Below are 25019 nucleotides of genomic sequence, written 5' to 3'. Positions count from 1 at the left end.
CATGTGCTTCATCTTGTGCTTCGCAACATCAGCATCAGTGCAAACAGTGCAAAGTATATATGGTTGGTGCTTGTCCGAATCGGGATATAGTGGTCAGGTGACTTCGTGTCTTTCCGCGTCATGTTCTTTTTCCAGTAGCGAGATGCAGATGGAGAGGCTATCATTGCAGACTATGTGTTAGTAACTGCTGCTCGGGTTGCAGCATGTCCCTGCTGCACTACTGGGACACTCTTTGTCCTTCCGCAAAGCGCAGGAAAACCACCAAGGAAGAGACTGACACTGCCGATGAGAAAGACACACCCGACTCGTCTGATAGTCCGCTGATAAAGTCCTCTGAAACACCGCTGCCAGAGCGACTAGATTACAATCCAATTCCTGTTGAAGCTGGGTTTGGGGCTGCTGGAGATGACTCTGAAATACCACCAAACAGCCAAACCGAACTCGAGTCGTCGCTGCCTTCCATCCAGGCAGACAATCGCGCAATCGAGGAATATGAAGCTTCGCGCGCAGTTGACGACGACAACGAGCCGGACCTCCGGCAGAGACTGAGGGACGGTACATGGCGCAAGGGTCGGAGTTCGATCTACGTGGATGCGTTCAATCTGGCACTGGAAACTGTGCTGGATGAGGAGGCGCATCTGTTCGATGAGGCGGAGATGGAAGTGTTCAGGCAGTGGCGAGAACTGGACTATGAGTCTCAGTATTTGTATGTCTACCTGGTTTTATATTCGTAAGATCCTTAAGCTGACTGTGAAGGTATGTGCGTCTATTCCTCCGCAAGACCTCTGCCTGGCACCGAGTCAACCGGCTGGGTTACTACTCGGATATTGCAGACATGCCTCGAGTAGTAGCTGAACTGCGCCGCGCTCGCAAGCTTCCATCGGCATCTGAGGATGGAAATTCCACAGATGACACCGTCCCCGTTGATACGGGCTTCGTCTTGGGTCAAGATGGCGAGTTCAAATTCGCCGAGGAAATGGATCAGATAACCACGCTGGAAGAAGCGTCCTCGCTCTTACTCCTCGATGAGTTGAAAACGCTCGCGAAAGACGCCAAAGTAACAGGGAAGAGTAAAAAAGAGCTCATCACCGCTCTACAACGATCAAGTCAGAAACAAACAGGCCTGGACTGGAACAGTAAATCCAACGGCAACAACAGAGACGACCACTTCATCCAGAAAATTCTCGATTACACCGGCGACTGCATCCGACTGGCCTCCGGCCCTCGTGCCCTCTTTGAACGAGTCCATCTAGTCTTCTACCGGTCCACCGAATGGACCGAGAAATCACTCACCACCATCATCCTAGCAAAGATCTCCCGCAGAAACTTCCCAGAATACGTAGTCTGTCGAACCAACTCCATCTTCCCCTCGCGGAAGATCCTCCTAGAATCTGAATCCGCCCTGCGCACTCAATACCAAATCGACAACCTCCTCGAGTTCAACGGCACTCCCACCGTCGAACTGCTGACCCAGGTCAAAAACCTCGCGTACAAAGTCTATCCCCGGTGGAAAACCCTCCTCCACCAGGAACAACAAAAAGAAGACACCATCTACGATTACAATGAAGGCGCCTACCTCCGCCGTTTCTCCCCAGCATGGGTATACACACGCATCATCCACAAGGGCCTCCACCCCCTAGGCCGGTTTAAAGAGCACGAAGAGGAGCACCGTCTCCTCTCCGAACTCCTAGCCCAGCGCCTCTTCCACCCCGCCCGCCGCGGCGCATGGTACCAGCGCAAAGCCCTCCTAGAAGAACACTACCTCTGGGCCCTGAAGTCCTCTGAAGGACGCAACGAAGAAGCCCAACGCAAACACTGGCGCCGCATCGCCCTCCAAACCTGTGAAGTAGGCCTGCAGGACCCAGACTGCCATCTCATCTACCACTATGACCTCCAGAAACGAATCACCAAGCTCGAAAAGGCCCTCAAGGTCGTGAAACGCGAACAGCACGACTTCGGGCACGTCAGACTAGCCAAACCCGCAGAACGCACGATTGAAGGTATCCAGATCGAGCGTGACGAGCCAACCCAAACCCAACCCTCAACCCCAGCCGACACCACCACCACCACTACCCCTACTATCACCACCTCCTCCAAACGCGGCCGCCCCACCATCTGGCTCGACCCCCGCGACGGCGGCGAATGCCGCGTCGAAAGCATGTGCCTAAGCTGGTACCGAGACCGTGGCTGGAAGGGCTACCACTCCGAAGGAGGCATCATCAGAACCCTGTTCACCTACCTCTTCTACGACATCCTCTACACCTACGTCCCCAACGTCTTCCAAACGCCCTTCCAAACCAGCCCGCTAGATCTCCACACCGACGCCTTCTACCCGACCCGTCTCTCACAGATAAACCACCGGCTGGTGGAGATCACCAACGGCGAGTCGGAGCGGCTGATTCGCGCTGTCTATGCGGAGCAATCCCCGCGCCAGACATGCGCGATTGGCCTCGATTGGTCGTTTGAGTTGGATGATTTGGTTCAGATCGTTAGGTGTTTTCCCGGTGAGGCCCTCGCGGCTGTTTGTAGGGTCGTTGCCCAGGAGTATCAGGCTCGTGGGGGCGGGGTGCCGGATTTGTTGGTTTGGAGGGTGTATGATGGGGAGGACGGTAAGAGTGAAAGTGATGGTAATGGTGAGGGGAAAGAAGGGTACGGAGAGGTTATGTTCGTGGAAGTCAAGTCGGCGAATGATCGGTTGAGTGATTCGCAGAGATTATGGATTCATGTTTTGGCGAGTGCGGGGGTGAGGGTGGAGGTTTGTAATGTTGTTGCTAAGGAGGTTATACGGTCGTGATATATACCAACCAGTAATTAACTTATACATGATAGAATATACAGCTACACTCAAGTTACAACAACTACGGTACTAATAAAGTTAGTAGAAAGGTAGTATGTATGTGGTCATAAGTTTTTTATTTCATGACTATCGACGGAATCAACCCTTTCCAGATCGACCCAAATCAACCACAACGACAGCCACTTCACCACAACAACTTCCAACCCCGCACAAGAAGATGTGCACGCGCTTAAGCGACGAGGGTGGAAGCAGTGGCGGACTCGTAACGCCAGGTGGGGGGGAGGACACCGACGGACTTGTAGTAACGAGACAGACGGTGGATACGAGACTCGATGAGAATCAGGCGGAACTTGCTGTCCTTGTCCTTGCGGTTACGCTCAAGGTGCTTGCGGACGGCGACGGCCTAGCCAGAATTGTTAGCATGAACTCTACTATTGTAGATCAAGATAGTGGGGGGATTGGCATACCTTCTTGATGAGGTGGTACAGGTCCTCGGGGAGCTCGGGGGCAAGGCCTGTTGTAAAATCACTCTGTCAGCCTGTGGTTTGACCAAGCAGAGGCATACGGGATCACGCAAAAGAAAACCCTCCAACTTCCCAACTGCATTTCTGCGAGATTGGGGTTGGAAGTTTGACTTCTGGTGCCCTCCAATTTTATGGACATGTTTGTGGTATGTGTGTGTTGTGCAGAGATGGTGAGAGGCAGAGAGAGCCGGGATTGCTGCGATTGCGATTGCGAGACTGCAATTGTGGGTTTGCGAGTGTGTCATGTCGATACGGAGTAGAGTCCGAGAACGATTCCGGGTATGTTTCAACCTCATTCTCTTGTCCCTCTTCTTCTTCACTTCCGTGCAGAATATATATCGTATCGATTGTCCATCAATAACTCGAATCGAAATCGCCGGATATATTCCAATCCGGGTCCTGCGGCTGCTGCTCTGCTCGCGCCCATTCCTGCCATATTTCACATCCACAACATGCTCATGCAACTGGTGCGACTGGTGAAAGGGAATAATATGTCGGTGATGTCGTACCGTTGGACTTCAAGATACGGAGGATCTTGTTACCTATTCACATTCCATATATTAGTATCCTTTCCCATCCCTCACTTTTATTTCTAATATTCCAGAGGAGGTTTCTTACCAGTGACAGTCTTGACCTGGGCAACACCGTGGCTGTCACGGAGGACAACACCGATCTGGGAGGGGGTAGCACCCTTCTTGGCGAGCTTGCAGATCTGCTCAACAACCTGCTCGGTGGAAGCCTTGAACCAGCTCGGGGGAGTGCGAGAGTAGGGGAGAGCGGAGGACGAAATGCCCTTTCCCTTAGAGTGAAGGCGACCCATTTTGATTGATTGGTGGTGTTGACGGGGGGGTGGTTGTCGAACGGGTTGTGAGTGAGCTGGTCGAGTATCGAAAAGTTCGAAGAGGACGAGGTTATTTTTTCGTCGGGTGGATTTTGCGATCGTGGGTCACGTGGAATCCAGATTTGCTGGTATTGTTGTGGGTATGGTCATGTGATGTGGGAGTTGGGTTCGCTTATTTTTTCTTTCCGGCGCTTTTTAAGCTCCGTTTTGACTTTCTTTAAGTCTTGGGTTTTTGTTTCTTGTGGTATGCCAGCGAGCTGCTTTGAGCTGCTGCAGAGTTTATGATGCTCTGATTTCTTCGATTTCGGCTATATGGTGAACAACTAATTGATACAGCTACATTGCTGGCAATCTTGATATTCAGGTTAGTTTTCACTCTATGTTCTTTACGCTCTGCTTTACAGGATGAAACACACCTTACTTTTTATTTTTCTGGTACCTCTTATGTCAGAGATAGGCTTCGGTCTATCTCGATGATCTAAATGGACTTCTGATATCCTTTCATTTCGCAAAATGTTATGTCATGGGAGTTGAGACGCATTGTGCTGACTCGCATCAAGATAGGTTGCCAATATTTGATTCGATGATATTCTGGTGTCAAGGGATGGGCTTAATAGTGCAATATATCGATGAATTCATATTTCTCAACGGAACTACGGTGTTTTCCCTGCTCGTGTAGATCATGGAGTTCGCGCGATCCCATATTGTAAATGTACAGGAATGTAGAGGATTGGCGAGACAATGTCTTGAGCATGCAATCCGACGGGATGTCTGCCCGCTGCCATCGCTGAGTCCTGTCGTGTTGCAGCTTTATACTACTGAGTACTGCGATGGCACCGGCAATGCCTTCTACACGATGAGCCATTTCACGATCGCAAAGACTGCTTTAAGAGAATCACGCAGCCTCGTGGAATCGTAAAGCTCATCATTCACCGTCCAACAGACAAGTCATCATAGCTGCACATCTCCATGAGTGTCAAGCAAATGCAAGCAGTATCACACCGCAACGAGGCAACGCTTTCAAGACACCCAGGTGCATCCGCTTCGACATTGCATCTCTCACCCCACATACTGTTATCGGTTTTCTAGATTTCCAGTGTTTTCCGCGCGACGCCCTAGAAAATCCGACGACATAGTGTGATTTGTCCATCAAGATTCCAAATCAACTCACATAGACGCGCAGACGGACGAACCATGGTCTGCTCTGCGACGTGCATCAACTGTTGCTGCGAACATCCTGTAGCCAGATAGGTAGTCATGATGCGATTTGTCTGCCTATCTAGTTGTCTGCCTCGTGCAGCAACTCCGAAACAACAGTAGACCCGCATAAGCGTAAGCGTAAGCCCTAGCCAAGTAGCTACACGGTAATATTCTGTGTGCATAGTTGAAGCCAAGAAGACCATTCGCTTGGGCATGGAAGCCTGCGTTGTGGATTGGCGATGTGTCATATCCTAGCAGCAGTAGCAATAGTGGGCCGTGGACACCAGCCGTTGGTACGGAGTAGTGATGATTGAGTCACTGACAGGCTTCACTCAGCCCAGCCTGATGTGACCGCCAGTTGTGGAGCATAAAAGTAGACAAGTGGGTATCAGCAACACGTTTGTGTTCGAAACGAGGAGAATAAGATCGAATCGTACTTTGTTCGTACGATAGAAGCGGCCATCTTCCGTGTTGTGCGCGATCAGTAACACTATACTCTGTACACCGTAAGTACTCCATAGACTGGAGAATATGCAAGTCTAGACCAGGGACCATAAACTTGGAGGCGATCCAGGTCCATGATTCGACCACTCCATGAGCTGTGCGTTGACGTCTGATCCCAGAGATCGCCAAATCAGACGGTCGAGTGCGACCGACTCCAGGGCACGGCGCGGAGAGGGGCAAGTGCAAGGGCAAGCTGAGCCCCGTATGTATCACCATTCATCAATGAGAGATCCGTAGCAAAGGACGGAGAGGTGAGATCGTGGGTACCGCGAGCGAGCGTCGGTCTCCACGCGTTGTGACCGGTCAGCTGGTGATGAGCCTATGATCGCCCCCGTCACCGTCACTGCTGGATGGCAGCAACTGATTGGCTTGCCCCGTTCATCCACAACTGATGGCGCAGTTGCACGAGCTAGATACTTCGTGCGGGATCTGAGATGGATCGCTGGGATATGCTGGGGGGCGAGAGTGAGAATTGCCTCTTGCGGCATCCGAGTCCCGATACGCCATGTCTTTGCCTTCATTGCATGACCTGGTGGGGATCTCACGGTCGCTGCTGTTCTGCGGGCTGATTTGCCCCGCTAGTAGAGCTGACCGTATACAAAGCTACACTAGTCAAGACTCGAGAGGGAGAGGTAGCACAGACATCACAGATAGCTGAAAGGATGTCCAACGGACGACCAGTTGGATGATTGATTTCCCTCATTTTGCTGATTCGTCTCCTGCCAACTGGCTTGGCGGCGAGGTTTTGTTCTGACAGCCCTATGAGCTATAGTGCAGGTAGTCCCGGCTTACTATTGGATTCCTCCCGGGGAAGTAGCTTCCAAACACAATAAGCAAATAGGAGAATTTGAGTTCTCTTCGTCAGGGGTACAAAGGGATAATTTCATGCGTACATCTCGTATTGTTTGTTGCTTATTGTGTGTCTGTAGATACTAGTAGTGATCGTCACGTTAGTATATCAAAGTCACCAGGGGGTAAGGGACTAACTATCAGAATTTTCCATAGTATGTACTTTAGTTGTCTCACTAGCAATGCATTGCTTTTGCTGCCACCATACAGATGTAAAAGTACTGCGTAGGTCGAAAGGAATCCTTGATTATACTACATAGTATGTAATAGATAGCGGCCAGACCTGCATGGCACTGCCAATTAGTCTATGATAGACCAGAAATCACTCATGCAAATCTACCAACTACCAAGATAGCGACATACTTCCAGAAGTTGAATTTGAATCCAATAGCAAAAACCCGATTGGGAAAGTCTAATCAGGAATCCGCGGAAAAGACACGAGGAATACTTTGGATGGAAAGTTCTACGACGGATGAAGCTTCGATACGAAAATCGATTGCGTCTGCAAAGACATCGAGATACCTCCCGTGCAACCCTGGTTAAGCTATAACTTAGTATCGACTGAGTTAAGTTAATCTCTCGTATTGCGGGATGCGCGGGAGCAATGCCGATGGACGGGATGGAGGCATAATTGGAGACTGACAGTTTCATCCACCCGGCAAACTTAGTCAGTGCTATGGAGGAATTAATTAGTTAGTTGGTAGCTATTCTAGACTCGGGTAGAGGGCAAGATAGCCAAGCGAAACACATTGTCGCAAAAGGCCCCATCCAAGTGGGAATTTGAAAAACTTTGTAATCTAGCTAAGTCATGTACTTTTAACTCAAGACTAGAAGCCGCGAAGAGAATGTGGCAAATGTTTATTTCCTATTCTTGACGAAGCCATTTATAGAAATTCTCCACGTGTGGTTACGTCTGTCATGTCGTGGTGTACGGAGTAGATAGTTAGGACTATGGAGTAGGTCAGTCAGTTGACTATCTCTCGGTCGGTGTTCGGGATAGATACACGAATCCATAGGCTGGACGAACAATGGGATTGTGGGAAGAAGCGAAATCGAAATCGACATGGACAAAAATCTAGCACCCGCCCGTAGATTCCACTGAAAGATTGAAGATCGGTATATACCCAGTCCTGCATCGAACAGCTGGCTCACTTTCTGTCCACATTACCCAATGAGGGAAATAAGCATACCCCCTTCTCAAAAGCTTGGTCTACCGAATCTCGCTACCCAGTTTCCATTGTTTTCAAGGTTCTTCCTGAGGAAATTGATAGCTATTACTACCGAAGTCGATCAATGCTGATATGCAAAACCCACTTCTATCAACCGGAACAAGGCTAGAGGAACGTCAATCCATACTGTATCACGCAAAAGCTCCAGGCAGCTAAGAAGGGGAAGCTAAACTAGTATACCAGACTTCGGTGCCGGGAGTGGATGCCCTAAATTTAGCCGGACGAGGGAAGGTCCCCCCTCGGTAGACTTCAACTACCGTGACTTGCTTAACGAACAAGAAGGTTGATGTCGATCATAGACCCGCGGCAAATTCCCGCGCAACGGGATATCTAGACCATCTGTTTTAGCGATGAGGGTTGGTTGGGGATGATGAACCTGCACTAACTGGACCCGATATGCGGCTACGGCAGAGTGGATGCAGGTCCGTGTGGCAGTTCGAGGAATGGATGCAACCTCGATGGCGATGGGCACAAGTCCAGCGGTCGCGGCACGATGTAGTAATACTAGAGGAGTCGGTTGGTCCATGCGCCCGCCGCCACTGGGGCATCGATCTAGATTATACACGGTATGCGGAGGGGTTTTTGCAATTGATGCCCGTGCCGATGACGATGGCAGTGCGACAGAGGCGTCGTTGTTGAGTTGCATTACTCCTGTGCTTACGTGCTGGGTTACTAAAAGTACTTTACTTGGCTGATGATTGTGTTCAGGAGTGGACCTTTTTGTCCCTGAAGTCCGTGGCTACACAGTCAGGGGCACAGATGGCAGATCTCCTTTGTTTTGAGTCACACCAGGTATCAGATGGCTCAAGATTGAGAGACCAGGGGGTAAAGCAAGAAAAAAACAACCAAGATATCTGCAACATAACACAGAGTAAATCCTGGGAGTTATGTAACGTGACCACAAAAAGACCATTCAATTCCCATGGAACCACTATCGAGTCAGAACCCGGCTATGGGGAGTTTAGAGTCTCGTGGCAGGTCGACCCTCACCCAGGGGCAAGGGCTACTGGCCTACTGCAGACTACGATGGATACAGGCAGTAATCGTCGCGACACTCGTGCGAAGCCGGTCGAACTCAAAACGACCAGGATGAGTCTTCTAGTGGCTGGGAAGGTTGCTGGTTCGGGTATAGTGGAGGTTGATCGAAGTGCCTTTCAACCCCTGCCTGCATACGAAGCTCCTCCGACGCACTAAGCAGAGGCACTCACTGTAAGGTACGCGGATGGTTGCTGAGTTTTTTCCCTCGTGCAGGCTGTTGGCCAGTCCAAGAAATTCTAAATTTTTACCTCCCGAGGGATTGTGGGAATGAAATCCTTAACCTTGGCCAATAATCATCCTGCAGTAGGGACGATGTGATGTGCTCCATAATATACGAGATATGAAATTTTTGTAGAGCAACTCCTGCCCGAAAATGGGGACGCAGTCAGATCCCCATTATTGCAGCAAAAGACTGGAAAATAATGGGATTGTTATCGTGCCCTAAATCAGCACACGCAGAAAAAGAGGCGGCGGATAACTTGTCACTAACGTTTAGGATGACTTGCCCCCTCAAAAAAGATAGCCTAGACTAGTGAGTTTCATACCCCGAGAGGAATCAATGGCTCACTATCTCATCACTAAGAGAATTATGGAAGCCTCCCCCGAGAGATCCATGGATGGCTGGGTGGGTCTCCCCTCTTCCGCAGCAACTAAGTAGCCGACTCCGTTAAGGAAGCAGTATCTAAACGAAAAAGGCCCAGCAAAAAGCTACGGCGCAGGTCCAGTCGGTATTTCGACGGCCAATCAGCAAGACGAAACCACTCCGATCCATGCAGATGCAGGCATCGCCAATTTACCCAAAGGCGTTAGAATCCTGGCGTCGAAGCCAGTGTCAACCAGAATCAACTCAAGTCAACCAACGTCCGCGGCGACGGCATCTGATTCCCCGCTCGTGGTCTTTGCCCTACCACCGTCTTTCAGGCCTCTCGTTCGTTCGTTTCCTTCCTCTCCTGATTCCACCTGGTCCCCGATGCTACTCACTAGCTCACTTTCTTTTTTGATTTTATTATTGGTTTTTCGATTTTCTGTACTGCCTCTGCGCCTCCCAGTCAATTGGAACCCCGACGGAGCTTGGGACTCGCTCCCTCTGTCTCTCTTTGCCCAGAATGGGCGTTGTCGCACGAAGCCAGTCGAATGGAGTGCAGCGACTCCACCAAGCCCATCAATGCCCCTGGTGCCAAACCTTACCGTAGTCTCTCTCTCGCCGTTCCGAGCGATGGAGGGGAATTCCACCGTCTATCGTCAGAACCCAATGAGCGACGTCCCAGACCATGGCGACGCTGCGTTGCTCTTGTGTGAACGGACCTCCTATCAGTCCATGGCCATTGCCCCAACCAATCCTCTAGTGGTGCCCAGAACGGTACCATCTTTCTGGTCGTCGGTACATCATCCATTGCCCTAGCTCGTAGTTAGTATATCTGATCAGCCTTCCCACCCCCCATGTCCGTCCGCGCCCACCTGCCTCTTGCTCCCCTCCCTTCCTACTAGTATCATGCGATAAACCACAAGGCTGTCTGTTCGATCGAAATCAATCGTTCCACGGCCGTGAGCCTCTTGCGCGGGGTAACCACGCCTGGCACAGTCACTAGTACAGTATTGTCGATAATCTCGCCACTCGTTTGCCCCCGAGGGACAGGACATGACCCTCCCCGAGCCTCTATCGCATCCGTCCCATATTCACGAAGATTCCTACCACTATGGCCAACGAAACATTGTCTGGATATTGTCCGACTCCTTTCCTCCAGGAGTCACTGTTCCCATCGAAAGGTGGATGTACGCTATCCCTTGCTAGTGTGGACCCAATTGCCGGTGACAGAACTGATCGTGTGCTTCGTTGCAGTCATTGATGGACGGTTTTGTGAGGAGCTTACCACAGAGCATGGCAAGGTCTCTTGCTGTCTTCCATGCCCATTGGCAGAATGGACCTATGGCGAAAGTAAGTCCACTGCGCACTGCTGCCAGTATTCGAGAATCCTAGCTAACCAGAAATTGTCGCATCCAGAATTGATCTCCCAAACCAAGGTGGCCAGTTGGCTTGGTGTCGCTACATTGCCCCTGTGCATTTTCCTCCTGGTATCATTCGCCGTGCTGCCCCCGAAATGGACGCATCGTCATTACCTGAGCATCTGCTTCACCCTGGGAATCTGCTGTATGGAGGTGGGTAGACTGCCATCGCGAATCAACTGCCCTATATTGACTCAATTCCCAGATCGCCTTCATCATCCCGCTAGGAGTCAAGCCAGAGCAATGCTACAACCAAATCACCCCCAATGACATGCACACCGACTTGTCATGCGCCTTTACTGGAGCCCTGCTCCTCTTCGGAGGCTGGGTATGCGTCGTATTCAGTATGCCTCCAAACCATCCACCACCACCAGCAACAACCACTAACCAGCGACTACAGGTTTCATCCGCACACTAGCCTTCCACCTCCAAGTCTGCTGGGAAATCATGCTCGGCCCGAAATTCATGTGGACAGCACTCATCCTAGGCTGGGGTATTCCCGCCGTCGGTCTGACTGAGATGCTCATCCTGACCGGAGTATCCTACCGCTTCGGCACCGTCTGCCACATCAACGTCCACGACAGCAACAGAGACTACTGGGCGCCCGTCGTCGCATTCGCCGGAGCATCCCTCTTCCTCCAATTCGCCACCCTCGTCTACTGCATCTACATCTACGTCAAATCCATCTATGACGAGGAAACCTCCACCACCAGCTCCGGTCTTCCTTCCTACTCCGCCAGCGTCCGCACCGTCACAGCCCGTCAAGCCTACCGTCGCGTCCGCCGCGTCCTGCAACTCCAATGGCGCGGTGTCGCCCTGGTCCTCGTCATCTTGACCAACGTCATCTTCTTCGCCGTCGTCTTCATCAAGACGGATAACCATCTCACCTCCACCGTCGCTAATTTGAAACTCGCCACCCCCTGGCTCACCTGTCTCGTCGAAACTAAAGGCAACGTCCAGAAATGCTACAGTGAAGCCGAAGCTATCGTCCCGAACAAAGCCACCCTCCTCGCTGTCCTGATTCTACTGGCGACGGTCGGCTTCTGGAACTTCGTCCTCTACGCCCGTCCTTCTATCTTCGTCGGTTGGGCAGAGTTCTTCAAAGCCCGCGTTACGAAACCCAATGAGTTCGTCTCTGTCGATGCGCGCAGAGGGACGCCTGATCCTCGCGCTTACGAGATGATTTCCGGATCGAGCCTGCCCCCGTATAAGACCCCTGAGCCAGTTGTGCGGTCCCCGAGTCCCGCACGGACGATGGGTGCCCGTAGTCCAGAGGCAAAGGGAGGACAGCACTATGGTCGCGAGGCTCGTTATGTACGGCCTTCGATGAGTTTCTCATCTCCGAGACCACCCAGCGCAACGCAGAATGGCACGGAACGTGAATGGGACCCGGAAGCTACATTTGCGAAGAGCCATTCACAGAAGGGGTCGATATGATGCAGTGGGATTGGCGGTTGTAACATGGTTTGGTTAGGTTTCTTTGTTAGCATGGGGCGCATGGAAAGCCGCTCTATATTATTATTATTATTACTGTGTGATGTGATGTGAGACTACTAACTGTTTAAGGCTGGATTTGATGTTTTTATATACCCTGATGCATTGATGTTTGTATGTATACAATACCCTTAGAAGAAGAAGAAAAAGAAGAAATGATTCATTACACATACATCAATTCCTTCCACATTCTATGACTCTTACAGGAGGAGAGTAATTAGTAACCATTCCTGCAATGCCACTACGGTAGTACAACGATGGAAGATAACCCCGGTCCACCCCCAAACCTTAACTCTCCCCAACGGTCTCGCAGTCAGTCACTCAGACTACTCAGTCAGCATAATGAAATCCTTTCGGCTAACTAACCACAAAGTAATTAGTTATATCTGAATCCCCCGCAGGGCTAACACTAATGCTAGTAATTACTTACTGCCAGCGACAAGCGGAGATGGCACCACCGCCACCACTAAATTTAATCCAATTCTTTTCTTTTCTCTCCTCCGGTCTAGAATCTCTTGGCTTGTTCTTCCCCTCATTTCATTTCTCTAGCGTAGCATTGCTAAGTGACATGACATGACTAACATGACTATCTTTCTCCCTTTTTGTCGAACTCAATTCAGTATGAGTTCGCCCTTTGCTTTGCATGCTTTTTTCATTTGGAGGCGTTGGATCATCGGATCATCGCTGCGAGTATCCGTTCTTGTCCTGTGTATGTATGGCACAGACACGGTCACAACGGATGTTGGGATCGGGATTGTGATTGTGATTGATGAATGCCGAGGCAGGATGCACAAGCACACAGTTATCATCCTGGGAGTTTAGCTTGTAAGGTAGGTTGAGGTAGTTGATGGCATAGCACGGCACTCCGGCATCGGATGGATGGATGGTTATAAACCCTGTAGGTTATACTAAACCGATTAGGTAGTCAGCCCCGTGTGAGGTGGCTGTATGGTTTACTGTCTGGTTTTCTCTTCTTTCTGTGTTATACTTTTTGTGTTTTGAACGGGTTCATATATTTCATGTTAATCTTGGAGGTGTCTGTGGAACGTAAATTGGTTCAGGCACTGGGTTCAGGTAGGTGTGTGGTGTACATGTTACGTATGTTTGATTGAATTGACTGTATTCTAATGACCGGGGTTGTAGTAGTGAAAGCACACGTGCTTACTGCTTACTGCTTACTGCTTACCTACATGCATACAGAGAATGTATAACATCACTCAATATAGTATCTCCCCCGCGGGGAAACTGGCCAGACTATTCTCTAATTTATTTTACTAGGTACTAAACGGAGTACTCCGTTCCAGCCGAGCAGCCAGGGCAAAGCCAGTAAGTAGGGTAGCGGGTGTGAGATCCTTCCCTGACGCACAGAACTGGTGTATATTAAGCCGAGGAGTAGAACTGCTACGAAGTACGTACTCCGTGATAGTGAATCATCAGTTGAGGGATTATTATGACGGGAGTAGTGCTTACCATCTTTATGAGTATTATTTAGTACTATGTGATTGAGTTACGAGTGTAGCTGAAAATAACTAATGTAAGTTCTATGTGTGTGGGGACTATAGCACTATGTGTATACCCACTATACATTCAAGTATCTACAAAGTAGTTACAGAGTCAACGGTGCATACCTTCCGAGGAACTAATTACTCGCTTCTCTGCTAGAACCAGACTAACCATCGGGGACCAGAGTGATCATCATTCGGGGTTCAATCGACTAGGAAATCGATCGTCCTCGGGTTCTGCATGTTTTGCCGTGTGGGAACGTGTAATGTGCCGAGGGACACTTAACTGTTCGTAGTACTAGTAGTAGCGGAATATGTGATTGGGTTCGGCAAGTGGTTCATTGCATGCTTGGTATCGCTTGGTTTGACGATATTGGGGGCGGTACTTGAACAAAAATGAAGATTAATGGTTGATTATTGTAAGTCTATAGTTAGCAGTAGCTACCTACTATTACCACTTATCAGTATGAGTATATTTCTTTCATTAGTAAATTCTACAGGGTATATTGAAGGATGTTTTTTCATCAACTCTACTCGAAGTTATATCATAGGCTCATAGTACTAATCAGTCAGACACTGTATTGTTATCCAAGACACTCTCGCATCAACCAACTAGACAGTATGTCAAGTCAATATCAGTGTGGGCGATCGACACATATATCCACGTTTACAACCGAAATTTGTACCCGAACTCATACGCACAATGACCTTCAGTTAATACGAGTTCTGTGCAGGAGTGAGACAAGCGATATTCACCAACTTGTCATTGAAATCAACGTTGTAAAGACTACTCATTCCAGGAGGGCCAATCGTCTTTGTAGAGGCGTCCTCAGTCATACTAAGGCACTGCCATCTTTGTCTTATGTTAGCCTTATTTGCATGATTAACATTCGGATTGAGCTTACTCTGTAAGAAAGCATTGCACACCGTCAGGAATCTGGATAGATGAAACTTGGCTGGCCCTTTGTTTTATTAGAGAAGATGTCTATAGTAGGATATATTTCGCATTGACGACTTACAAGTCGGGCTGGAACTCGCTGAGAGCATGGCAGTGGTTGTCTGCAGGAACTTGGACACTGTCTCCTTCGTAATACATGTCTTTCCATATAGTAACCTATAGTATATGTAGATTAGTAACAAGCATGGATGTACTATCTGACATGAGATGAGTACCTGAGAGGTGGTCTGTGCCATGGCAAATGACAGCAGACCGAGTAAAGGAAAGAAAGCGCGAGCGAGCCGAATCTTTCTGGAAGTCAAGTATCGAAGTGGTAGAGACTGCAATAAGTTTGAAGGAGCATACTTAGCTTGTGGGTTCATTACAAGGTTGATGGTTGCATAACGCAATTAGTATTTATATGATAGAGCCAACACTTCTACAAATCATTGTATCTATAGAGATATGAACAAGCATGTTCTACTGACAAATCACTGAACTGCTCCTGACGATCGTGTAACATGCCTCTCACTCCTTGCCAACTTCAGCTTCGCCACGGATTTCTTTAGCATTGACGGCCAGTCAGCAAATGCCTATGAGATACTACCTAACATGCCTCCTCCTTGTCGCTTCAGCTGCGCCCCGACATGCTTCTTTACACTGTAGATATGTACTACCATTAGATGAACACGAGAATGTGATAATGTAGGTAAAGACTACTACTAAATCGGCAGCATATGGCATGGAGATGTATGGGATGACCGTCAGGGGTATTCGACAATACCTCCAAATCATCTACTTCAAGCATGTCAGATCCAAGTTCATTCGCTATGATACATCGTAACCCCCTACACAGTACTAGAAAGCGCATCGCAACCACCACTGTCCTCCATCTCCAGTAAATTTAACTTCCAGTACAGATTGTTGCATCGTCTGCCCCAGGCATCGTCGGCCTTGAATCAATTACGCGTCATGAAGTGGCAATGAAAGATAACAAAGGAAATAGAATGATATAAGAAAAATGGGGATATGTGTATAGACCGTCCATTCTACATTACCATGCGTTGACGTCGAAGTTTTCCTGCACGGGTTAGCAAGTAAGTAAAATTATTGACTCAACAGGTTGGTCTTACCTCGGAAAAGTAGGTTGTAACCACAGTCCGGTCCGAGAACTTCCTGCCCGCAAGCGCCTTCAGAGCATTCGTCGTCGATTCCACCGTGTCGAACTTGACAAAGATCTTGCCCACTCCTGGCGACTGTCGGCTGCCGCCGGTCGGACGAGGTACCTTCAGCTCAACTACAGTGCCGTACTTGGAGCATTCGTCGCGTACGTCATCGCAGATTTCTATCCCATTAGTCAAACGCTTCTTCCATGCATCAGGCAAGCTTACCTTCGTAATCCTCAGGGTCCATCAACTCCTCCGGTGTCACCATGTTGAGCAACTGCAACACGCGGCTGGTCTCCAGGTCCTGAGACGTCGTCTTGGCGAACATCGACATCGCGTTGACGCCCATGTCGAGGCCTGCAGCCTGTGTCATTCCGATACTGGCGCGCACAACCTTGAGGTGTCTATCGCCCAGCTCCATTCCATTGAGACCTTCCACCGCAATCGTTGTTGCTGAGGGATCGGCATACTCGCAGAATGCAATACCCTATTCATGTCAGTACACTTCTTCGAGCTATTTGATAAGGTACCTACCCTAGACTCCTCCGTAGAACTGTCCTTTACCAAAACAAACGACTTGAGCTCTCCGAAAGACTTAAGAAGCATCGTCACAGGCTCTTCGGGGATGTAGTTGGGAATGTTAGACACGCAGATCTTGTTGGGAGAGTCAGGAACCTCATTCAGCAACACGCCTTCCTGGTATTCCTGCTCTGCTCCACCAGGGACAATGTAATCCTTGGGTCGTCGCACTTCCAGGCCCTGAGCGGCACCATTAGCGGCACCATTGCCAGCAGCTTCGTGTTCCTCCATCGCTATTCCGTCGAAAGCAAGCGCAACTGTAGCGTCATTGGGCGACTTGAATTCGAGCAAGGCGAACGAATGGTCCTGGGCCACCTGGGCCGAAATGCAAGGATCCACGCTCTCGATAACGTTGAGGCCATTGAGCTGGACGTTGAAGAAGGCCAAAAGGGTCTCCCCGGTGACAGACTGGGGAATGTTGTAGACAAAAAGACGCTTGGCCTGGCGAGAGTTGGAAGGCTTGAGGGTAGATGTGTCCGCGTTGCCGCCGGCGGGCTGGTTCATGAAAGCTTGAAGGCGGCTGGGGTCCATCGGCTGCTGTCGGGGGGCTCCAGGAAGGGGGAACATGCCTGCAAAATAACTACATTAGACCACATAGATAACAACGAAACATCAATCTCACCTGACAGCTTCGCCTGCTCGGCAGTAACATTCTCGTAGCCCGGAGGCTTGATATCCCACTGCGTCAGGCGACGTTTCCGATCCAGCACCGACACGATATCTGTGAGATCGGGAGTGGCCTCCCTCTTTCGAGGAGGCGACGCACTCCGTCTGCGCTCCCCTCGCTCGCCACGGTCGCGATCTCCGCGTCCACCACGCTCTGCACGCTCTCCACGCTCACGCTCGCGGTCTCCCCTGCCTTCCCGTCGGGGTCTATCCTCGAACAGATCTCTGTCTCCCCTTTCGCGGCGGGAGGGTCTATCTTCGTATTCTCTGCGTCGGCGATCACCGCGATCACCACGGTCACCGCGATCCCGATCCCATTCCCGGTCGTCTCTGCGGCTAGAATAACGGTCCTCGCGTTCTCTGGCGCGGTAGTCGCGGCTGGACGAATACGAATCTACCTCATATTCGCGTCGGGAGCTTCTGGAACTGTAGTGGGGGGATCTCGAACGTCTTCTCTCTCCTCTCTCTGCTCTGTCGCCGCCGCGCTCGCGACGCTCTTCGCGCTATCGTTCACTTCAGTTAGCTCCGGGCAGATACACCCTTGTTTAATTTTCACTCACGTAGTAGTCCCTAGGGCGACCAGAATCTGCGAAATGATTGTTAGCCACCATACGCGGCAGTAAATGAAAGGGTGAAGATAAAGCCCACCTCTGGACGTGTACGTATCGCCGTTCATTCTGAAAGCTCCGGCAATATTTCTTTGGCTCTTATTTTCCCGTTTCACGTGGCGAAAGGGATGGACAGCGAATAATGGTCGGAGAGAGATCCAACACGATCAGACACTCCGAAAGGCAAGCTCGATGGCACCGAAGGATGGAAGCAGGGTGATCGGGGAGAAAGTAAGAGCTGCGCTGGAGGGAAAACTCGCAGGTGACGATCGGCGACACTCCCGTCCGAATTGGTTAGCGCCTCTGGTCTGCGGAGTCCTGACCGCCTGCTGTGTCGGCCAATCTTCCTGGCAGAATTAACTTATCGCGATTATCGTGCCTTTCACATTCGCCTTCCTCAGCGACGGGCTAATAGATTCTCAATTCACCTGAATCATGACTGTCGGCGCCTTTTCAGAATGGCGCAAGTTGCCTGTGAGCCTCAATGAACTCTGCATCAATACCACCCTCCGCTGTGGTCAATCATTTCGGTAAAATAACCGCAAGTACCCTCCTCGTCTTCCCCGATATTCAGTCTAACAAGGTCTTCATATCATCTACAGATGGCACAACGTCCCTGACACAGACGAATGGCGCTGCGTTCTCCACGGCCGTCTCCTCTCTCTGAAACAAGACCCAACCCATCTCTACTACCGAACCTACCGCACCACCCAATCCCCTAAACCCAAGAACAATGACGACGACACCACCCTCTCCCTCCTAACCCATTACTTCAACCTCTCCGCGAACCTCACCTCCCTCTACACCGAATGGTCTGCCCAAGACCCCAACTTCCGCAAAAAAGCCCCCCAATTCACCGGCATCCGCATCCTACGCCAAGACGCCTGGGAAGCCCTGATCTCCTTCATTTGCAGCAGCAACAACAACATCGCGCGCATTTCGCAGATGGTCGAGAAGCTCTGCCTTAACTACGGCCCCTTCATTGCATCTATCAATGGTCGCGCCTATCACGGTTTCCCGGCCCCGGATGCCCTGACCGCTACCGACGTGGAGGGTAAGCTGCGCGGCTTGGGGTTCGGGTACCGCGCCAAGTATATCTATCAGACGGCGGTGATGGTGGCCAAGGAGCGGGAGGCTGGGTGGTTGGATTCGCTATGTAATCCGGAGTGTCCGGCTTGGGGGGTGGAAGCTACCCCGGCGGGTGAGATGAAGCCGGAGGGGAGAGAGGGGTATCGCGAGGCGCATGAGAAGTTGCTTGAGTTGCAGGGGGTTGGGCCTAAGGTTGCGGATTGTGTGTGCTTGATGGGGTTGGGATGGGGAGAGGCGGTTCCGGTTGATACGCATGGTTTGTTACCTCGGTTGCTCCGTTTGTCATGTCATGGTAGGATTGCTAATGGTGTTTGGGTTTAGTCTGGCAGATCGCGCAGAGAGACTACAAGTTCGGAAAGGGAGGAAATAAGTCCTTGACGAAGGTTACTTATGATGCTGTGGGAAACCACTTTCGCAAGCTCTGGGGCAAAGAAGCGGGGTGGGCGCATAGTGTGCTGTTCACGGCGGATCTGAGGACATTCTCGGATCGGTTGGCTGCGACTACGTCGAAGAAGGTAGATGTGAAGGTAGAGAAGGATGATAAGGAGGGTGTCGAGGTGGAGACAAAGGTCACTACAGCTATAGCTGTACCAAGTAAGAGACCTGCAGATGATGAGGGAGTGAAAGTCGAGAAAGAAGAAGATGATGAGACCAAGGGAAAGGAGGAGCTGAACACCATCGTACAAGCTTCACAGACAACGACAACAAGAAGGATGTCGAAGCGACTCCGGAAGAAATAATTATACCCTGTATATTAGCTTTCTATAACTAATCATATCTTAGACCTAGATTACCGTATGCTTCATAACCATATTACTTGCTATCTTCGTGGTTTGATACCAATAGCATATTAAGAACCCAAAGCAAACTTGATCTCATTATACATACTATGTCTTAAACCCTCCCCAGTTAAATGAGACAATATCAACCAAGTCCCCCTCAAGGCAACAGTAGTATCTACAGTAGCGTCCAACCCCATTGTCTCAAACATTTGCATATACCCCTCACCAATAGTAACAACCGAACCCATCAAGATCATCAAGCAACCACCCGAACTGGATTCTTGTATTTTTGTGGATTGGGTAGTAGGAAGGTAACTGCTACTGCTACTTTGTACTGTTTGTACTATTATCCAGGGCTACTCCTTCGGATTACTCCTTTGGGATAACCGACAAGGCCAGCCCGGGTTTATATGTACTAGATAGGTATGTATTGCGGTGGTCGGTGTCTTTCCCGTATTGGGAAATCTAATTACTACTTCGTTTTCAAGTACGGAGTAACAGTTAGTCATAAGTAGTTCTATGAAATATTTATTTATGAAGTAGTTACTTACGAAGTAGTAGTAGTCCAGTTTAGCTAAAAGTATGGTAGGGTAGGGTAGGATCATCCCGCTCACCCGAAAGCAACCAGCATTCAACTTGGTCTAGATACCGAGCCAGGTAAAGTAGCCTAAAGTGTGCAGAATCAAATTAATATCGCACCTGCTACAGAATTACCATGGTATTCATTATCTAGTAAGGCAAGTAGGCCAATTAGTAGTTTCTACCAAGCCACACTAAGCCAACAACCTACTCCACAAGGCCAGCGAATCAATCCCCTTGACACAGGTAACCAAACCAGCTAAGTAGTCTAGCCGGTCGGAAGACTTTCCTGCAGGGCGGGTATAATCGGTGATATTGCTTTACTTAGTAGTTGGGTCGTGACGTTATCAACAAGAGCAATGCGATTTCTACTGTGTAGGATGGAGTACGAGTAGGTAGATCAATCAGTAGGGTTGCGGTGAGAATCGGGATGGTCGGAAGGGTGTGGGAGTGTGTGTGTGTGCCTGTTCCACACCTTTCACTTGTGTATCTATCTATCTGCAAGTTGATGGGCGGAGGAGGAAGAGGGGAAAAAGTGGGTTCAGGGCCGCAACGCAACCAAGGAACAAGACGAAGATCGTTCACGATAATGACGATGGAGGTCTGAACTCTGAAATAAGAGCAAAGAAAGAAGAGGGTCGCGGGGCAAATTGGTGGTCGGTTAACCTTCCGCGGCGGCCATGGCGATCATCATCAACAGGCTTGAAGGTGTGCAGAAATTCAGAAGCAGAGAGTCCACATCTGCTAGGCTGCTAGCATGATGAGTTGATGAAGGGGGGATGTGGATGGCTGGGATGGTCGGTTGTTTTCGATCTCCAGTTTTCGAGGGGTATGAAGCTCCAATGATGTGGTGTGTTGGAGAGGGAGAGCTACTGCGAACTTCAAGAAAGTGAGTTGACTCCATCAGGAGGCGGGAAGCTGAACGGCGGCACGTGCATCCCGATGTTGCAGCTGCCAGAAGTGGAAGGTGCAGGCAACTCTGCCGAGTGCTTGACGGCGAATCAATTCCCAGGCGCAAATTTCGAGGCTCAGGGCCCTCGGCCTCTTAGCTGCTTTTCTTCTGCTGCCCACTTCTGCGCTCGAGCTTCTTCCCGTCTTCTTACTCCTAGGCTCACTGCGCCTTATGGGCTAGAGGGGTCATATTGTCTCGATGGCTACTCAGTACTAACCGCCAACATGTGGCATGGAAACAAACTCATGATACAAGAAGGAAAGCACAGATCCACGATCGAAAAGAAGTGATGGTAGTGAGAGGCACCTCGTTCTTGCCTTCTCCTGGCATTAGCATTCATGCAGATTCTGGGTACAACGGTATGGGTTCAAAGCACAAAACACATTGGTATCATTCAAAAAACAGGCTGATTCTCAAAACAGATGCACATATATGCAACCCATTCCGGGTTGGCCTGCCTGGAACAGGCTGAAAAGCTTTTCAGGCCCTAGGCGGCGGTCGATGTAGCAGGTCCGCATATTTACAAGTCCCGCTGGCGTCGACTTGAGACTCGGTCCACTTGAGTGAATGGTGATGACGAGAATCGCGAGGCCTGAAGCAAGTATCTCTAGGTGTGCACATGACTCGGTGAAACGACAGTCCTTTGAGACGAGCACCATTACTCAAGGCACTTTGCCTTCTAGGCTTCATGGGACGCTCGCATTCGCAGAATCCTCGTTCCAGCCCCATTCTCTGAGCAACTGATTCACACGGTACTCGGTTGCCCAGCCGAGTTCCGTTTCGATTCCGTGAAGCAAAGCAAGGACCGTCCGCCGTTCTCCGGGCTCCGTCAGGCACTGACCACTAACAAACAGCGGCTGGAGGGAATTGATGCGGACCGCGCCGGTTGGACAAGCCAGCGCAATCCCCACAATTTCTCGGCTGTGAAATCGAATATCACTCTCGATTGAGCGATATGAATTAAGTCTATCAGCGATGGTGCTCCTTCTGCTGGTGGACTCATGCGGCTTATTTATGAGAAGAAGGATACGAGCCATATGGTAATGCTGCATCGCCGAGGAACACAGAGGTAGGCTATACCATACCTCGGACAGCGAGCCAGCGTCAAACTTTGGGTTGTCCCTGTTTTGAGGTAATTTTGAAAGCTCAACTCGGGCACAAGGCTGGAACGTCTCAGGAAGTCCATTATACCAGGCATCGAGTTCAGCTTCCAGGCGGTACCATCGCTCCAGCATTACCTGCTGTGAAAGGCCCAGAGGACCCGCCCCTATCGATCCAGGGTGGCTCAACTGGACATTATCACCGGCGTTGATGAAGTTAACAATCTTTGAGAGAATCCAAACTAAGCCATTCGAAACAAGATCTTCCTTGATAGGTTCTTCATCGTCTGGATAGCCCATCGCGGTCGCATTACTGGAGCGTACAAAGCCCATGTTGTCGATCTGGAGCCCCGCCTCAGTCCACAAGACCAGGTCGTCGGTGTTTAACCTCGTCTGGCTCTCATTGATGACTATCGGGCCCAGTTAGCACCTTGAAGGGAGTTTATTACAAGTCATGTAGGCACTCACAGGCAGCTAGGTAGTCTTGTCGTGCGAAGTTCCAGAAAGTCGCCTTTCTCGCCTTCGAGAGCCCCGGGACCTTGGCTTGCTGCAACGCTGTTCCCCCGGGTGAATGGCGCTGTTCGACCGGCATCATTCCCACCTCCGCTACATCCAACAAAGACTTCACGCCGCTCAGATGGCGATTCCACGCGGGACCTGTGGCATCTAAAAACTCATATACAGATAGTATGGCTGTGGCGGCAAGGATTTCATCCGAATGGACCCCCTTGGAGAACCGACTGTCCGAGTAACGTCGCCTGCGTTTGCGAGGGTTTTCTTGATCTTCGCATAGCTCAGCAGCCTGCCACTGTCCAAATGCCTCTGGCGTACTCAGCGGTGGGGGTCCTTTATCAGGCTGCAGTTCTTTCATTAGGAGTTGGATGGCCTTTTCATAATACTTGGCGCCAGACCAGGACCAGTCTACGTTGTTGGCGAGATGCCTAGTATACACACCACCAGTCGACACTTGTGTTCCTTTTATGCGGCCTAGTTGCTTCGCAGCATACGCACAGGCGGCGTATTTCAGCAATGGATTTCGGAGAGCCCTGACCGGGACAGACGATGCGAAATAGGTTCCTAAATCGAACAAATCCATCCTATCATCCATCCAATTAACGACGTCCAGCCGGGTGGTGGTGGTTCGGTGACCTACCAAAGTCCTGGTGCTTCTGAAAAGTGTCTCAAGAGATATGCAACCTCGTGGTCTGCTTCTGCTGGCGCCTCTGACTTCGAATCGGCAGATGTGGTTCGCGGCAGTGCTGGCCTGGCGGTCAATGATGAGCTCCTACGCTCAGGTGGGTGCTGAAGATTGGGATCCACAGGTGGTGACCGTGATTGTGAAGGATTAAGAAGGAAGTTGATATTATTATTATGGGTATTGGTGGAGGATATCGAGAGAGAAGGAGAGATCTGAGGTGCGATGACGCCGCGCACCTGGCTTGGAGTGTCTGAGGATGCTGTAGATGGGACATTATTAAAGGGTACGCTGTGGTCTGTTGACGGGATGGACTGTTGGTCGATGCTCAAGGGAGGATAAGAAAGGCGATCGTTGGCTGCCACTGTGGAAAGAGTCTCTAAGCCATGGGTTTCGCCGTCAGTGGACGACGTGCGCTGGGCACTCCAGGCACGCGCATGAGAGTTCGCGGCCAGAATGGCGGCTTCGGACTCTCCCAGGGCAGCTTCAAGGTCTTCCGCATAGGGATCTGAGTTATCGACGAAGATGACTACAGCAAAGGCAGAGCACCTGTCAGCCCAACGGGAGTCTCAGCGAGGATGTTCTGCAGGTCCATACCGTGTTTGGGGATGTCGAGCCAGACACTGTCCTTGTCAAAGGTATTCTTATACGAGTAGAATCCCTTCAGCGTGCCACGTCCGGTGGAGGCATCGCTCAGATCCTTGTTCATCGAGGCATTTTGCTGATGGCGAAAGACGATCCCCTCGCTGGGGCGACAGACCCTGCCGCCTTTACGACACTGCGAACATTCGGGTTTCTGCTCGTCACCTTAGACCCAGCAGCTTATCTTAGTATCTGTAACTTTCCGCCCAGCGCAGGGATGGTAAGCAAGGTTGTAGACCTACATTTAAGTTTCCGGGTACGACACGTCAGGCTGCGGAAGGTGTGCCAGAGGGCCCAACAGTCAGTGTCTGGATGATATGACAGAAGCAGAAGGACAAGGTGATTGTTGCTAGGAGGTCGGGGGGGGCGGGTGTTCCCGATCTCCCAACATATGACATGGGGAGGGAGTAGTAGTGATGTCTGGATCTTGGACGTACCAGCCTGTGCGGGATCGCATACCGGTAGGGACCGCTGGCAGGTGAGCTGCAGCATCCGAAAGAGCTCAGTGGGGAACCGACAACAACACAACTCTTGGGGAGGGAAGGATATGAGTGAGTGAGTGAGAGAGAGAGAGGTGTAAGCAAAGGCGAGGTCAGCCAGCGAGACTGGCCCGAAAGCGCCCTAAAGTCGACTAGGCCCGACAACCGAGGCGGAGAGCGATTATCTGGGGAAGAAAAGAGAAGAGAAGGAAGGGCGCGAGAGAGAGAGACGAAGGGAGGCCGAAGGAGGCTGAACGGGAGAC

At 50.5% G+C, this 25019-nt stretch overlaps 9 protein-coding genes across 9 annotated transcripts; 4 read left to right on the top strand and 5 right to left on the bottom strand.

The window, feature by feature from the left end:
• Positions 1 to 160: 160 nt before the first annotated feature.
• On the top strand, positions 161 to 2794 carry BO87DRAFT_409179 (fanconi-associated nuclease 1; the record flags this gene model as incomplete). Its single annotated transcript, XM_025626228.1, has 2 exons — positions 161 to 706; positions 757 to 2794. The coding sequence occupies exons 1-2, from the start codon at positions 204 to 206 to the stop codon at positions 2792 to 2794; spliced, it is 2541 nt and encodes an 846-aa protein (XP_025476552.1). The 5' UTR covers positions 161 to 203.
• A 99-nt stretch (positions 2795 to 2893) lies between these two features.
• BO87DRAFT_341169 (40S ribosomal protein uS15) lies at positions 2894 to 4153 on the bottom strand. The gene is made up of 4 exons (XM_025620685.1): positions 3940 to 4153; positions 3831 to 3863; positions 3265 to 3311; positions 2894 to 3200 (listed from the first exon to the last, which is right to left on the bottom strand). Exons 1-4 carry the CDS (start codon positions 4139 to 4141, stop codon positions 3027 to 3029), a joined length of 456 nt encoding a protein of 151 aa, XP_025476551.1. The 5' UTR covers positions 4142 to 4153; the 3' UTR covers positions 2894 to 3026.
• A 2729-nt stretch (positions 4154 to 6882) lies between these two features.
• Positions 6883 to 7596, bottom strand: BO87DRAFT_138698 (uncharacterized protein). Its single transcript, XM_025618097.1, has 2 exons — positions 7079 to 7596; positions 6883 to 6998 (listed from the first exon to the last, which is right to left on the bottom strand). The coding sequence occupies exons 1-2, from the start codon at positions 7364 to 7366 to the stop codon at positions 6963 to 6965; spliced, it is 324 nt and encodes a 107-aa protein (XP_025476550.1). The 5' UTR covers positions 7367 to 7596; the 3' UTR covers positions 6883 to 6962.
• A 1064-nt stretch (positions 7597 to 8660) lies between these two features.
• On the top strand, positions 8661 to 9230 carry BO87DRAFT_138660 (uncharacterized protein). The gene has a single exon (XM_025618096.1). The coding sequence runs from the start codon at positions 8704 to 8706 to the stop codon at positions 9136 to 9138; it is 435 nt and encodes a 144-aa protein (XP_025476549.1). The 5' UTR covers positions 8661 to 8703; the 3' UTR covers positions 9139 to 9230.
• Positions 9231 to 10679: 1449 nt separating this feature from the next.
• Positions 10680 to 12644, top strand: gprM (the record flags this gene model as incomplete). The annotated part of the gene is made up of 5 exons (XM_025626886.1): positions 10680 to 10791; positions 10823 to 10918; positions 10985 to 11139; positions 11192 to 11330; positions 11387 to 12644. 5 exons carry the CDS (start codon positions 10680 to 10682, stop codon positions 12421 to 12423), a joined length of 1539 nt encoding a protein of 512 aa, XP_025476548.1. The 3' UTR covers positions 12424 to 12644.
• Positions 12645 to 14558: 1914 nt separating this feature from the next.
• On the bottom strand, positions 14559 to 15333 carry BO87DRAFT_461684 (uncharacterized protein). Its single transcript, XM_025629111.1, has 4 exons — positions 15156 to 15333; positions 15002 to 15096; positions 14888 to 14944; positions 14559 to 14835 (listed from the first exon to the last, which is right to left on the bottom strand). Exons 1-4 carry the CDS (start codon positions 15300 to 15302, stop codon positions 14697 to 14699), a joined length of 438 nt encoding a protein of 145 aa, XP_025476547.1. The 5' UTR covers positions 15303 to 15333; the 3' UTR covers positions 14559 to 14696.
• A 315-nt stretch (positions 15334 to 15648) lies between these two features.
• On the bottom strand, positions 15649 to 18179 carry BO87DRAFT_409176 (splicing factor u2af large subunit). The gene is made up of 7 exons (XM_025626227.1): positions 17979 to 18179; positions 17891 to 17916; positions 17287 to 17833; positions 16620 to 17233; positions 16311 to 16572; positions 16053 to 16264; positions 15649 to 16000 (listed from the first exon to the last, which is right to left on the bottom strand). Exons 1-7 carry the CDS (start codon positions 18004 to 18006, stop codon positions 15974 to 15976), a joined length of 1716 nt encoding a protein of 571 aa, XP_025476546.1. The 5' UTR covers positions 18007 to 18179; the 3' UTR covers positions 15649 to 15973.
• Positions 18180 to 18353: 174 nt separating this feature from the next.
• BO87DRAFT_379229 (8-oxoguanine glycosylase OGG1) lies at positions 18354 to 19809 on the top strand. The gene is made up of 3 exons (XM_025623982.1): positions 18354 to 18468; positions 18541 to 19283; positions 19349 to 19809. The coding sequence occupies exons 1-3, from the start codon at positions 18374 to 18376 to the stop codon at positions 19765 to 19767; spliced, it is 1257 nt and encodes a 418-aa protein (XP_025476545.1). The 5' UTR covers positions 18354 to 18373; the 3' UTR covers positions 19768 to 19809.
• Positions 19810 to 21828: 2019 nt separating this feature from the next.
• BO87DRAFT_138585 (uncharacterized protein) lies at positions 21829 to 24998 on the bottom strand. Its single transcript, XM_025618095.1, has 6 exons — positions 24715 to 24998; positions 24520 to 24548; positions 24233 to 24442; positions 23594 to 24164; positions 22909 to 23537; positions 21829 to 22850 (listed from the first exon to the last, which is right to left on the bottom strand). The coding sequence occupies exons 1-6, from the start codon at positions 24732 to 24734 to the stop codon at positions 22027 to 22029; spliced, it is 2283 nt and encodes a 760-aa protein (XP_025476544.1). The 5' UTR covers positions 24735 to 24998; the 3' UTR covers positions 21829 to 22026.
• Between the last annotated feature and the right edge of the window lie 21 nt (positions 24999 to 25019).

Source organism: Aspergillus neoniger (assembly GCF_003184625.1).
Source record: "Aspergillus neoniger CBS 115656 unplaced genomic scaffold BO87scaffold_31, whole genome shotgun sequence".
NCBI classification, from domain to species: Eukaryota; Fungi; Ascomycota; class Eurotiomycetes; order Eurotiales; family Aspergillaceae; genus Aspergillus; species Aspergillus neoniger.
The sequence above is the reverse complement of the archived record's forward strand: the minus strand, read 5'-3'. Positions and strand labels throughout refer to the sequence as shown.